Source organism: Nyctereutes procyonoides, unplaced genomic scaffold (genome assembly GCF_905146905.1).
Source record: "Nyctereutes procyonoides isolate TBG_1078 unplaced genomic scaffold, NYPRO_anot_genome, whole genome shotgun sequence".
Lineage (NCBI taxonomy): Eukaryota > Metazoa > Chordata > Mammalia > Carnivora > Canidae > Nyctereutes > Nyctereutes procyonoides.
Window position 1 is genome coordinate 78,238,747 of NW_026575125.1, and position 15,784 is coordinate 78,254,530.

General features: G+C 34.3%; 1 protein-coding gene across 2 annotated transcripts in view; it reads left to right on the forward strand.

The window, feature by feature from the left end:
• The window catches only part of RADX (RPA1 related single stranded DNA binding protein, X-linked), a 91,639-nt gene that overhangs the window by 11,385 nt on the left and 64,470 nt on the right, over window positions 1-15,784 (forward strand). The window contains exons 3-10 of one of the 2 annotated variants that reach the window (XM_055338651.1): window positions 31-223; window positions 7,790-7,898; window positions 8,089-8,180; window positions 8,289-8,411; window positions 11,218-11,322; window positions 12,434-12,598; window positions 13,865-14,025; window positions 14,816-14,994. In XM_055338651.1, the coding sequence (XP_055194626.1) occupies window positions 31-223; window positions 7,790-7,898; window positions 8,089-8,180; window positions 8,289-8,411; window positions 11,218-11,322; window positions 12,434-12,598; window positions 13,865-14,025; window positions 14,816-14,994 (1,127 nt within the window). The remainder of the gene's footprint in view (window positions 1-30; window positions 224-7,789; window positions 7,899-8,088; window positions 8,181-8,288; window positions 8,412-11,217; window positions 11,323-12,433; window positions 12,599-13,864; window positions 14,026-14,815; window positions 14,995-15,784) is intronic. The other variant, XM_055338652.1, reaches the window with a different exon arrangement.

Below are 15,784 nucleotides of genomic sequence, written 5' to 3' on the forward strand. Positions count from 1 at the left end.
TGCATATGCTTTTTCACTCTTTTTTTCTAGACATTTTTGGAAGTTGCTGACAGTTCAGGCACGGTGTCAGTGATTATGTGGAATGCCCTGTGTCCTGAGTGGTATAAAAGTTTGAGGGTTGGTTTAGTCCTTCTGCTTCAGGATTATTCTGTTAAAAAGAGTTATCCATTCAGGATGCAGCCTCTCCCTGTGGATCCGCAGATCAAACTAATTTCTACAATGGGTTAAGTATTCAATAAATGTATTGTTCTATGGCTTTTTGTTTGTATAAATTTGCAAAATACCATACCAGCCAAAGACTCTTAAAAATTGCCAAATCTGTTAGAACCTGGTAAACCTTTAAATTCCTTTATCTTTAAAAATTTTTTTTATCTTTAAAAATTTTAAGCACTCACTAAATATTGCATTTATTAAGAAGAAATAATGTGAGATATTTATTGTTGATTAATGATGAGCTCCAACTTAGGATGTACTTATTTTTGTTTTATGTTTTGTCTTACAATACTAAATTAATGACTTTAATATACTTTTCTGTTACTATAAGATGCTATTCAAAAGGCTTTTGTTAGCATTTTATTTTGAAATAATTTCAAACTTGGGTAAAAGTTGAAAGAATAATACAAAGAACTCCCATATACCCTCTACATGGATTCAGCAGTTGTTAATATTTACCTTTGCTTTTTCATTTCCCACATTCTATATTTGTCCTCTGAAACATCTGAGAGTAAGTGGCAGCCATCACACATCCCCCTTTACCTCAGAACACTTCAGTAATATTTCAATGTGTATTTCTTTTTAAAAATATTTTATTTATTTATTCGTGAGAGACACAGAGAGAGAGGCAGAGACATAGACAAAGGGAGAAGCAGGCTCCCTGCAGGGAGTTCCATGTGGGACTCGATCCCATGACCGCAGGATCATGACCTGAGCCAAAGGCAGACACTCAACTGCTGACCCACTCAGGCATCCCTCAATGTGTATTTCTGAGAGCAAAAACATTCTATTCTATAATCACAGTACAGTTAACAAAATCAGGAAATTTAAAATTGACAGATTGCTGATATCTAACCTGTAGTCAATATTCAGATGCAATTGAATTCCTGCAGTTTTGAAAAGGCTTTTCCTAATTAGCATTGAAATCAAAGTTTTGACATCTTGGCATCATCCTAAGTAGTTTGGGGGCATTAAAATTATTAAGTGATTGCTTTCAGATGTGACCATTTTTTGCCTCTCCATTTTTCAAAATTGCAGATCATACCACTCAACAAGTTTAAGTATTGTTTTTGGCTCATACAGTTTTTTTTTACTAGACTTGTATTTCTATGTATTCTAAATTCTCTACTAATAAATTAAGCTTAATTACTTGGACAACATGCAAATAATATAGCCTTTGTCAACTGTTTTCTCAAATATATGTTGATTTAGGAAAAGCTCATGTGACTCTTTATTAAAACCTTAAAGATTTGGTGGACATCAATCCTGTCTTGCTGGATGAACAAGTTATGACCTAGTAGTTTGGTACAATTAGTCCACTATCTCATTGCTCTTTATTATAGAAAGATGAGAAATTAAGCTGATAACTGATGTTGGGACTTACTTGAGAAAATACAGTAAAAACTGGCAAAAAAATAAGCTAATTTGCAATATGTATCATTATGTCTGTCAATTTGTAAATTCTTTCTACAACCAAGCATATCTAGGTGAAAAATTACTTTAATAAAAATTGAGACATTTGTCAATAACAGATAAGGTAAGTAAATTTATTGATGCCACATAATAATCACTGGCATAGTACGAAGTCAAACCTAGTTCTTCTGATATCGAACCTAGCGTTCTTTTCATGAGATACACTGTTTTCCTGGTGTAAAGAGAATTAATTTAAATCACAATTTTACATGGCTGTGGATAAATCTAGAAATATGTCTGGTACTAATAGCTGTTTCTAAACCTTAAAAACATGGAAAGTAGAACAATAGACAGCATGTAGTCAATAGATAAACAACTACTAAAACTTAACATAAATTGAATCAAGCAGTATGCTACCTCTGCTATATAGAACTACAGTGCCAGATTTTCATAATAGAAACTCTCCGTAAGATATGAGAGGCTGTCTGTACTTTCAGGAAAATAATTGCAAATACAGAAATTTTTTATTTTTTTAAAGATTATTTATTTATTTATTTATTCATGATAGACACACAGAGAGAGAGGGGCAGAGACACAGGAGGAGGGAGAAGCAGGCTCCATGTCGGGAGCCCAACGCAGGACTCGATCCCAGGACTCCTGGATCGTGCCTTGGACCAAAGGCAGGCGCTAAACCGCTGAGCCACCCAGGGATCCCCAGAAATTATTTTTTAAAATGAGAGGCTTTGATGAGCATATACTGAAAATGTTTGTTCGTCTTTAAAACAGTTTTACTTTTTATCAGTGTTACCATCAGTCTACCCCATACCTTTTTGATTAGTAATAGGATTTTTTCTCTTTATCAAGGGACATAGAGCTATTTCTACAAAGACAATGTAATACCTGTCATAAATACACAGCTCTGCCTTTACAGAGTGAAAGCAAACAGAGATAATATGTAAAGAATGGGCATGGCTGTGTTATAGTAGAACTTTATTTACAAAAACAAGCAACCATCTGCAGGCTATAGTTTGCTGAGCCTACACATATATTGCAGATCTCAACCCTGGCTGGACATCAGTATCACTTGGGGAGCCTGAAAGAACCATAGGCACACGAGGTTCAGAGATTCTGATTTAATTACTCTGAGGAGGGAACCAAGACATTGGTGCATCTTTAAAACTCCTCAGGTGATTCTAATGTACAGCTAGAATTGAGAACTGCTCATTTATGACCTTTTTTTTCCATTTATGACCTTTAAAAAGCTCAGATAGATTAATGATCTTTTGGAGAGAAACGAAGACAGTTTTGTAAACCATGCTAGACACAGGAGTTACAAAGTAATACAGAGTTCTACCCTTAAAAAACTGGTCTAACAGAGTAATATATTACACTGTCTGTTAACAAACCAGAATTTAAATAAAAACTTGAAAAAATTAGTCTAATGGTACAGATCAGTAAAATCAATGGATTATAATAAAATAGAAATTAATGACAGTAAACATTAAGAAGATATGAACATAAGGGGAGAGAAAATAAAAATGTAGTTGAGGAAAAAAATGAATGGTCAGGAGGGTGGAAGAATGGGTTGGGTAGGAGAAAGTGTGAGTGGGGGTTACAATAACAGGGTAGTTTAAATGTTATGGATAGGATAAATGAGAAATCAGTATATATTGGGGGCCAGGGTTGGTCAGTAAGGGAAGAAACGTTTGTGGTACCATCACTACCTTCTAGGTGTTCATGTTGAAAGACAAACTATTAGAGTAATTGATCTTGATTTATTTTTTCATATTTATATGTGTAGTTCCCAGTTATAGACACAAAGACAAGTAATTTTTTTAGAGACCAAATAAATGGAAGCCTATAAAGGTGAAATTTCTCTTGTATGTCCTATGTTTATAGGACATATTTGCTGGTAATACATGATTTTGTATGTTGCCATTTTGCATATCATTCTGTACTACCTTTTATTGAATAGTATTCAACTAGCATACGCAAATAAACATTTTTAAATCTTGAGATTTTTCAGACTGTATTGTATAATACTTATTGAGATAGTAGCATAAAGTGTTTGGGGTTCTGATGGGAAGGAGCTATTTATTTCATTCAAAATCCTAGCATTTTGGAGATGGAAGGGAATTTAAATATAATCAAGTAACTATGTGAAAGTGCTCTGTGAAATGCAAGCTATTTTGTAGGTGCAAGGTAATATCATGGAATATAAACTTTCTCACTTGTATATGAAAAGGCTGAAACTCATAAAAATAAAGTGAATTTTCTAGTCACATGGCTGCTAATAGGAAGGATGAGAAATCAGGTACGTCATCTTGTTTTGTTAGAGAGAGCACACTCTCATGTTGGGGAGTGTGGGGAGGAGCAGAGGGAAGGGAAAGAGAGAATTCCCAGCAGGCTCCATGCCCAGAGCAGAGCCTGATGCATGACTTGATCCCAGGACCCTAAGATCATGACCCAAGCCAAAATCAAGAGCTGGACACCCAACCGACTGAGCCACCCAGGCGCCCTATCATCATCCTGTTTTAATCTTTGTTTGTTAAACAGCAAGTTCTTAGAAAATATTACCTACTGCATAAAAGGAAATGGAAAGCCAAGAAAGCGGGATGCCTGGGTGGCTCAGTAGTTTAGCTCCTGCCTTTGGCCCAGGGTGTGATCCCAGAGTCCTGGAATCGAGTCCTGTATCAGGCTCCCTGCATGGAGCCTGCTTCTCCCTCTGCCTATGTCTCTGCCTCTCTCTGTGTATGTCTCTCGTGAATAAATAAATAAAATCTTAAAGAAAGAGAGAGAAATCCCAGATAGCTCTATAACTACTAAAGAAATTGAATCAAAGGTTTAAAATATTTTCACCAAGGAAATACCAGGTATATATCATTTTATGAGGCAAATTCTACCAAAAATTCAAGGAATATATCATTCTAAAACTATTCCAGAGAATAAACTAAGAGGGCATACTTTCTGACTTACTCTTTGCTACCAATATAACCTTCACAATCAAAACCAAAGAGGGCAGCCTGGGTGACTCAGTGATTTAGTGCCTGCCTTCAGCCCAGGGCGTGATCCTGGAGACTCGGGATCAAGTCCCACATTGGGCTCCCTGCATGGAGCCTGCTTCTCCCTCTGCCTGTGTCTCTGCCTCTCTCTCTCTCTCTCTCTCTCTCATAAATAAATAAAATCTCTAAAAAAAACAAGAATAGTATGAAAGGGAAAAATTAAAGGCTAGCTTCAGCTGTGAAAATATATACAGATATTCTAAATAGAATAGCAAATTGAATTCAGTTATATGTAAAAAATGATCACATACAGGGGAATCCCTGGGTGGCGCAGTGGTTTGGCGCCTGCCTTTGGCCCAGGGCGCAATCCTGGAGACCCGGGATCAAATCCCACGTCGGGCTCCCGGTGCATGGAGTCTGCCCCTCTCTCTCTCTCTCTCTCTCTCTCTCTCTCTCTGTGACTATCATAAATAAATAAAAATTTTAAAAAATGATCACATACAATGACTAAATTGCATGGTCTCCAGCAATGCAAAGTTGATTTTACATATGAAAATCTATAATGTCACTCATTACATTAACAGATTAAAGAAGAAAATGGTCATCCTAATAGAGGCAAAAGAGGCATTTACTGAAATTTCACATCCATTCATAAATTTAAAAAAGAAAATAGCAAGAGAAGGAATGTTAACCTGATAAAGGGTGTTAACAAAACAAAACAACAAACATCTCTAAGGAAAATTCAGTAACATTTTTAAGATGGAGAACATGGATATCTCCTATTCCTATTTTTATTTAATGTTATACTAACTGCTCTAGCCAGTGTGAGGACAAAAATGCATTAAAATCATAAGGACTTTATTTTTTAAGATTTTATTTATTTATTTTAGAGAGAGAGCACACAAGGAGAGGGGAGAGGGAGAGTATCCCAAGTAGACTCTGTATTAAGAGCAGAGCCCAACATGGGCCTCAATCTCATGACGCTGAGATCATGACTTGAGCTGAAAGCAAGAGTCAGACACTTATCTGACTAAGCCACCCAAATGCCCCCAAATCATAAGGATTTTAAAGAAAAACACAAAGCTGTAATTCACAAATTAGATTTTCTACAAAGAAAATCAAATAACACAAATTAAAAATAATAAGATATTGGTACAGCTAGCTATAAGACCAATATACAAAAGTAAATAGATTTTGTATACTGCAGTAACAGAGTTAGAAATTATGATTTTAAAAATGTAACTATAAGTTATCTAGAAATAAATCTAATAGAAAATATGTAAGACCTGTTTGGAGAAGATTATAATACTTTATTGAAAGACATTTCAGAATCTCTAAATAAGTGGAGAAATATCCTATGTTCCCAGGTAGGAAGTTAGTCTCAATTTCATAAGTATGTCAAGTACTCCTAAATTGATCTGCAGATTCAGTGCTATTCTGTAAGATATTTTTTTTCTGGAACCGACAAACTGATTCTAAAATTTATATGGAGGCACGTAATTATTAAGGATAGTTCAGACAATTCTGAAGAAAAATAATAGGGGGTTGCAGAGGGAGTGAAGACTTTGTCCTACAAATGTCATGGGTTAGTTTTTTAAGATTTTTTTAAATTTACTGATTCATGTGAGAGAGAGGCAGAGACAGGCAGAGGGAGAAGCAGGCTCCCTGTGGGGAGCCCAGTGTGGGACTTGATCCCAGGACTCTGGGATCACAACCTGAGCCAAAGGGAGACGCTCAACCACTGAGCCACCTAGGTGCCCCTGTCATGAGTTATTGCAAAAAATTTATGGCCATGTATTATTGGCATAGGAATAGACAAACTGACTAGCAAATCACAGTACAGTCAAGAAATAACCCTAAACACAAAATTTTGATATGACAGATGTGCTATACAGATCATCAAGGAAGGAAGAACTATTTGGTAAATAGTATTGGAACAAATAAGCATATATTTGAGAAAAAAGTGACATCATATCTCTATCTCGTACCGTATAGTCAATTCCAGATATAGCAAATGTAAAAGGCAAAACTTTTAGAAGAACTTATAAGAAATATGCATTTGACCTTGGGATAAGGAAGGATTTCTTGATAGGACACAGGAAATATCATTTATAAATGAATGACTAATAAACCCAACTACATTGAAATTCAAAAGACACTGTAAAAAAGAATGAAAAGCAATTGACACATGAGTGTATATATTTACAATAATCAACAAAGTATTAGTATCTAGTATATATAAAAAGTCCTTCAAATAAGAAAAAGTCCAATAGAAAAGTGGGCAAAAGACACAGCATGTATTTCACAAAAGAAGATGCATGAAAAAAAAAAAAAGAAGATGCATGAGAGGCGGCTCGGTGGTGCAGTTGGTCAAGCGTCCAACTCTTGATTTTGGCCCAGGTCGTGGTCTCAGGGTCATGAGATCAAGCCCTGCTTTGGGCTCCATGCTTAGTGCAGAGTCGTCTTAAGACTCCCTCTCCCTCTGCTCCCTTCCCTCCCCCGCTCTAACATAAATAAAACAAATCTTTAAAAATAAAAAAAAATTAAAAGAGGGTGCATGAATGGTGAGTATATGAAATGCCATTCAACATAATTAGTAATAAAGGTAGTACAAAATAAGACCACAACATACTGTCATTTTGTGTCACTAAATTGACAAAAACTAACTTTGATAGTAGCAAAATTTGGAGAGAATGCTGATCAATGGGAATTCTTACACATTACTGGTAGAACTATAAATAGGTTAATTACTTGAAAGTAGTTTGGAATTAGCCTGTAGAGTGGCACTTTTGCACGTTTTACAATCCAGGGTTTCCCTCTGTATAATACCCTAGAAAATGAATGCCTGTGTGCACAAGGAGACATGTACAAAAAAGTTCATAGTGACCCTTTTTGTAACAGCAAAAACAGGAAATAATCCAGATGTCCATCAATGCGATAGTGGGTAAACAAAATTGGAATATATAAACACCCTGGAACATTATTCAGCAATTCTAGTGTAGGAATAAGTAGAAGAAAGCTATTGATAATAGTCTGGTTCTTAGAGTTAGTGGTAGGTTCAAAAAAGTTCAGTTTAATATTTTGCCATGTAATTTGTACCCGTGTATATTATTTTATCTGTATTAAATGTCATATATTAAAGTAATATATTTGTTTTTCAGAAATCTGCCTGAATCTTCGAGATCCTCCAACTAACATAATTATCATTCCAGAGAAGCAGGTGAAACCTGAATGGAGATTGCCAAAATTAAATCACCGCTTTATCACAAGGTAGAATGCTCATGTAAAATACCTTAAACATTCATTTTTAACATTAGCTACCGAAATGGTATTATTATTGCTCAAAATCTACCCCAATTATGCTGTATCAATTATATAAAGATATATTTTCACAGTCATAATTTTAGAATGTTTTTTCACTGTTTAAAGATACAATATTTAACAATTTTGCTTTTTTTAGGTCAGAACTGGATGATATGCCAGAAAATCATATCTGTGATGTTATTGGCATTTTAGTTTTTGTAGGAAGGGTCCAGCGGTCAAAAAAGAAAGGTAAGCTTTTAAAATTGAAAGCCATAAAATATATTTCAGTGAATAAGTCCTGCGTTCATTTATGCATAATTATTTACTTTCATTTATTCTAATATCCTACCCATATAGAAAACCGTGAAGATTTTTGGTCGTATCGCTGGATTCACATTGCTGATGGCACTTCAGAACAACCATTTATAGTAGAGCTGTTTTCTACATCTCAGCCAGAAATCTTTGAAAATATTTACCCAAGTACTCAATCCAGTATTTGCGATTTTTTTTTTTACTTTTGGAAGGGGGGAGGGTGCATGAACTTAAAATGTTACAGTGTTCTGATTTACAGAGTGGCATGATACTGAATCAGCAAATTTAAGCAGTATGATAGCATGTTTACATTTTTTTCTGTAATAATATTGTATTTGGTATTACAGCTATCACCACCTCTGGTTGTCTATTCAGAATTAATTTGGGATTGAAACTAGTTTTTCAGAAAACAGATGCTCTTATCAATTCTCATTATTAGCATTTCAGGCATCAAAGCTTAACATTCAGTGAAACTAAAACAGGCAGTCAGTTCCCTTTGTATCCATTTCAAAATTGACTAAGTAGACTGCAAAAAACGATAATGAAAACTTTACTAATGTAGAATTGATTGGTAGAGGATTGACAGACTGTGTAACTAAATAATGACAGTGATAGTATGATTTCATTTGAGTATTGAATCAATATTACATTGGCAATGTTCAACCAGCTGGGCAATATTTTAGTTACTTTGTTATTGACCTCTCCCCCTTGCATTTATTCAGACATAGAGGCATTTTCTTCCACTAATTTTATTTGTTTGAAAACCTTTAGGTCTGCCTTACTATATATTTTATACAAGTTAGTCTTCAAATCTATTATGATAAGAAAAAAGTATATTTAATTCTCTTTAACAACTTCAGCGAATTTTTCCTTATATCAACTTGTAGCATAAAACTATTATAGCTTAGTGTGCTATTTTACTAGTTTTCAAATGATTATATGAATAAAATACTGATATTTAAATGTTTGCCAACATTGGGAATACTCCCAATCTTGACCATATGTAATTTTTTAAATCAGCAACAAGGTAAAAATTGTAGAACATCAGGATACTTACAGACCATGTAAAGAGCTGTTGTGCCACCCCTTTATTAGTTATTGCAAAACAGCATTCCACACCATTCAGATATCACCTTATTAGACTCTATCATCTGCTTGTGAGATTAAAATTTTATAATATATCTGAACAGAAGTAAACCTCACCCAACTATTGAGGGAGAGGGCAGAAAGAGTTTTGCCCCAAACCACAGCATGGGCTTCCAAGGCAAGTGGGGCTATGATTTTTCATGTAACTTCTCTCAGAGCATAAATGATTGATACTGATGACTTTTGATGATAATTCCATTACTTCGTTTTAGGTGGGTTTTATGGCCAAGGCTGTCTCTCTTTGTAGCCACTTCAAACAACAAGCTGACACAAGTTTTAGATAATTTTTTCACAGAGACATTGCCAAGTATACATGTTCTGTTTCTTCGGACAATGTGAAATACATCTTGCAAAGAAAGATTTTTACGGACCTTGGTGAGATTTATTCTAGTATAGTAGTTGACAGCAGTCACAATTTATGTTCATATTTTGACCAAAGTGAAAAAATTATCAAATGAATAGTGAGTATTAAGGGGGCTTCAGGCCTATGAATGGGAACATGACCAAGTGTCTTCTGGGATAATACCAGAATCCTTTGGTAGTAGGGTATCTTTTTTACTTTTGATTAAGGAAAGTGAAAAACTAAGAACTAATATTGAGTGTTTATTATTTATCAGATATTCATAAACGTTATCTCATTTTGTACTCCTAGTTGCCTTCTTAAAAGTTGATGTTTTTACAGATTTACAGGTGAGGAAACAAAGATCCAGAGGAGTTAAGTAATTTCTTGGATGTCAAACAGCTAGAAGGTGTCAGGTCGGAATGTCTGATTTTTAACAGTCATGAAATGAGAATTAGAAGTTTCTTTAATATTCCTTATCAACGTCTTCAACCATGAATAATGACATATTTGTATAGTTTTTGAAATAAAGGAATGGTAATGTAAATTAAGAATTATCCTTAGTCATTTCAATGGATTTCCTTTATTTTTGTTGCTATAAAATAAAGAATTAGGAAATGTTAGATATAGTAAATGAATGTATACTTATTATCATGCTCTAGGGAAATATTTTCTCAAATGAGAACTTACCATTATTGTGAGATTACAAGTATTTACGTTTATTCCTTCATTTCCTAGTTCAAAAGACCATAACTGTTTTGGCATGTCAATGAGTTAAAATTTAAACTCTGTTGTTGGCTTAATGAAACTTTACCTAACTAATTGATAGATGGTTGAAAACAGTCCAGCCAGGTGAATAGAAAACAAAGAGTTGTATAAGCCCTGTCATGGATCCTTAAAGTCCAATTAAGATAAACACATGTAAAAGCAAATTCAACTTAATAGTGTATACTTCTATCTGGTGGAAGGAGTCAGAGTAATTCAGTTATCAGTGTTAGATTGGGTTAATCAATAAAAACATCCTGGAGAAACTAAGCTTTTATTCTCTGTAGGAAATGCCTGTTCACACTCAGCTGTATGCCTGATTAGAAAGCCTTGCAGTCTTCAACTGTACAGGAGGCAGTAACTTCAGTTAGGTGCAGCGATTGTACTTTCTGAAGGAAAAGTGAGTGTTAGATCCTTTATCTAAAGGAAAAGCTAAAAAAAATAATAAAAAAATAAAAAAATAAAGGAAAAGCTAGGTGTTGGATCCTTGTTTCTCCAAGTGTGGTCAAAGGACTGGCAAACTAGTACCATCTAAGGCTTATTAAGAAGTAGAGGATCTCAGGCCCCATTCTCTAACTACTGAATCTATATTTGCATTTTAACAATTGTCCCAGGTGAGTTCTATGTTCTTTAAACTTTGAGAAGCACTGTGTTTGATCTTTATCTTGGTATGCCCTCTTCAAATGGCAGAAGTTCTTTCATAACGGTTTTCATTTTCTACAGTGACATATTTCGTGTGTACACAGTTGAAAGTTGTCAGGAATGATGCTCAAGTACCTAAACTGCTTTACCTGACCACTACAAATGAGAGTCGAGTGTTTATTACTGGTGAGCCATTTCTTTGAATATACTTTATTGGAGATGTAATATATTTTCTATTCATTAAATTACCTTTTGCATTACAACATTCAACCACAAGATAGCTTTATTATGACCTCCTTCATTGCTATAAGAATATTTGAACAAAGAATATTTAGCCTATGAAATGTATTGCTTCTAGATTATTTATGAACAAAGCAATGATTTTGCGACTCAATGGAGAATTGCATTGATGTCCTTTGGTTAACTTTAATTCCTACGTGATGTAAGGTAATAATCATAAATTACTTTGATAGATTGAAGACTGTTAGGTCCTATATCACAATATGGATACGATTAACAATATTTTTAAATACTAACTAAAAATGTGCATCAGATTTTGGTTCCTGATCTCAATATTTTACTTATATAGCAAGAAAAGCCTCATTAGTTATCTACAAGCACATTATTTTTCTCTGTTCTTTCTGGTAACGGGGTCAAAACAATGAAGATAAAAGTTTGCAGATGAATGAAGAAATGGTGTGGAGTGGTATAGTCACTTAAATACTACCATGTTGATAATCAAGAAATTTGTCAATAGAAGAGTCCTAGGAAGGATGTAACACACATCTTGGTCAATACTTCGTTTTATAAATACTAACAATATCAGATGTAAATGGCACTGTTAAATATGTTTTAAGAACATGAATTTAAATGCTGAGCTGTATTATAGGCGATTCAGTTCAAACATGATGCCATACCTTTAGGTTAATACGTGATTTAAAAATCAATTTTGTAAGAAGATACCAACCATTTTGATAGAAAACTCCAGAAGATTAATTTTCTTTTCATTTTTACCTTTCAGTATCCTGTAGACAGCTACAGTTTAGTCGACTTAAACTCTAATATGTCTGATTTCCTTCTCGACATAGGATTGGTTTACTGTCTTTGATAATTTTTGTATATACATTAAATGTAATCTGCCACACAGTGAATAAATGAACTTCTTTTCTTGGTGACATAAGAGGCTATTTTGATATTAAACTGTTTCTATACAAAAAAATCCATACAGTTTATTACAGTGAGTTCTCTCTCTCTCTCTCTCTCTCTCTCTCTTTGGTTTTACTCTTTTTACAAAAAGGTCATAGAGGCCAGCCATATACCAACGACACCAAGGTAAAAAACTTTATTCATTGGATTAAAACAAGGACCGATTCTGAGGAAGTGAAGAACACTGTTATTGGTGGATATTACCCCTATCCACCAGTGCCAGAGACATTTTCGAAGTATAGTAGTTCTGTCAAAGGTACTAATGTAATTACTAGATATGTTTATGTGCTGTATGGGTGATATATATCATGAGCTAACGTGTAGCAACACTCACCGATAAAAACTTTGTCTTTATAAAGATCTAAAATTACGTGTCATGCCTCCTAAATGTTAGTATTTGGATTTTGTTAGACTAGAAGAAGGGAGAACATAGATGATCACTAACTGGACATCATATCTTGATTTGATGTTACTGAGATTAAATCTGACATTACTAGATCCCAACTCCTATGACATTACATTCAGAGACTAAAGATATCAAGGAGGTACTGGGTCACTTGAAATCAAGATACTGACACTATATTATGCTACTCTTGTGGGATTATATATATTGGATATTACACAATTGAGCGCTACCTTTAAATATAAATGACACCAAAATAAATGAGATGTAGAATAAGTACTGATGTGAGGCCTAACATTAACTTATTTTAGAATTAAGATATGATGGTTGAAGAATTTAATATAAGTATATTCTTTTTAAAAAAAGCTGTGGGTTAATTGCATGGTTTTGGGGAAAAAACCAGGAACTTTGAAACACTGACCTACCACCATCTAAATATTGGCATCTTCTTGTACTTCATAATACCAGCAATATGTAGTATGTGGTCATATATATTAAAATATGTGTTTCTGTGCAGTGGCTAAGCAACACTTTATAGTTTGAAATATGATGTGTAAATTACAGGTGACCCTTGAACAACACAGCTTTGAACTATATGTTTCAATAAATATATATAGGGTACTGTAAATATATTTTCTTATGATTTTCTTAACGTTCTCTTTTCTCGAGATTACTGTAAGAATATAGGATATAATATATATACATAATATGTGGTAATCAACTGTTTATATTGTCCATAATGCTTCTGATCAATAGTAGGCTATTAGTAAAGTTCTTGGGGAGTCAAAAGTCATACATGGATTTCCGACTGCAAGGGGTTTGGTGCCCCTAACCCCCCTGTTGTTCAGCGGTCAACTGTACATTCAATATGCAAAATTTCTGTTTCAACTTAAGACTCCAGACTAGAGGACTGTAGCACAACTTAACTGATAAATATATTCTGCCTATTTTACAAAAACGACAAGGGGATGATGCCAAGCATAAACCTAAGTTTCACAAATTCAAGTTATGTAGCAAGCTTATGATTTCATGTTGTGAAATGACATTGCAAATCTAATTCTTATTTTTATCATTTCAGTTCTTAAAACTTACAATTTCCCTGGAATTATTCTTTTGCAGTTGAGTCGCTCTTGACAGCTATAAGTGAAGTGAGGAAGGAGATTGAAGACTTGCAGTATAGGGAACAAAAGCGCATTGCCATTCAGGGGATAATTACTGTTATAAAGTATATCCCCCATGCCAGTGCAACTGAAAATGCCTCAACATCAGAAACACTTCGGGTATGGTGCCAGAGAATTAATAATATATCTCTGAATGCACTGTGATCATAATTACAATTTATACCTTGTACATTTTATTCAGAACTCACATGTATTGCCGCTTAATGGTGAAAACCTCAGAGGAAAAAAAATTTATGTTTTTCATTTGTTTCCTTTTTCTATCATTTATTTTGAAGCAGGCTGGGCTGAAGGTCACAGCCTCTGATATTCCCCAAGGCTTTCAAAATTTGGCGTCTTGTTTTTGCCTTCTGCATAATTTGAGCCTGTTGTGATTTTTTTACTTAAATACCCAGGTGGTATATATAATTATATTTTCTCCATTCCTTTTCTCCAGGCCAGAACTATACGAACACTTCCGACAGTGTGGTAGTTTCACCTAGATTTTTTAAGATGTAGCAATGACTCTTGGAGGATAAAAGCTCTCATAGAAAAGACCACTACTGGAATCTAGGCACAATCAAGACAAATTATTTTTTTTCGTGAATTTTTCCTTTGAAAAAATTATTTCTAAGATTTCTGTTCATATGAAAATAAGCATGTAATCCAACTTTTCAGTTCTACTAGTATAAGAAGGACTTTCGTTTATCTCCCTTAAAAATATTTTAATACCAGATGCATTAGGATAAATATAATTCCATCTATAAATCAGCTTAAAAAAGCACTTTTATGATTGCAAAAATGTCATAACTCTTAAGATTATGAAAAATGGATAAACTAAAATTATAGTCTTTTAAGAAAAATAATTTTTGTGGATTTGTTTAAAATGTCTTCTCTAAATTTTTGGTTTTAGAACGCTAACCAACCCTCAACATCCCAAGCAGCTAGAAGAGAAAATCAAAGTCAGGAAAGAGATAATAACAAACGGCATCAAGATGATGATCCTGTGAGCTCTCAGTGTTTTCAAACTACCTATACAAGTTTGAGCCCTACCAAGAAGAAAAGAATTCTGCAAGGGCCATATGCCAAACTGTAAGTCATTTGTATTAAGTATACACATAGCATATTAATTGTTTTCTTTCTATCTTGTAAAAATGACCAATTCTACTAGAAGCAGCATTAGTTTTCTATGCTGCTAAATTCCAAGATCAGAGTATTGGCACAGCGGGTTCCTTCTGAGAACTACGAGGCAGAATCCCTTCCATGCCTCTCCCCTAGCTTCTTGTGGTTTGTGGCAATCTTTGGCATTCCTTGTCTTCTAGAAGCATCATTTCAATCTCTGCCTTAATATTCACATGACATTTTCTCTTTATGCATACCTGTGTTCAAATTCTCCCTTCCTATGAGGACACCAGCCATATTAAGTTAGGGACCTACTCTGGAGTACTGCTCTACTCCAGTAAGACCTCGTCTCAATGAATTATGTCTTAAGTGACCATCCAAATAAGTCTGATTCTGAGGGTTATTGAAGAGGTAATTGGTTATATACTGGTAGTCCTATTGACATTTAGTAGGGACATGATTCAGCCCATAACAGTCTGCGATCTAGCCCCTAAAAATTCATGTCCTTCTCACAAGTAAAATACGTTGAACCCATCAGAACATCCCAGAAACTGTTAACATCAACTCTAATCCAAACTTTTATCTGAACATTATCTAAATCATATTTGGTTGAAATGCAGCGTGATTCATCATGGGGAAAAATTCTTTACATGTATGAACCTGTAACATTAGACATGTTATCTTTCCAAAACACAATGATGGGACAGAAATAGAATAAGCATTCCTATTTTGAAAGGGAGAAATCAGAAAGAAAGGGGAT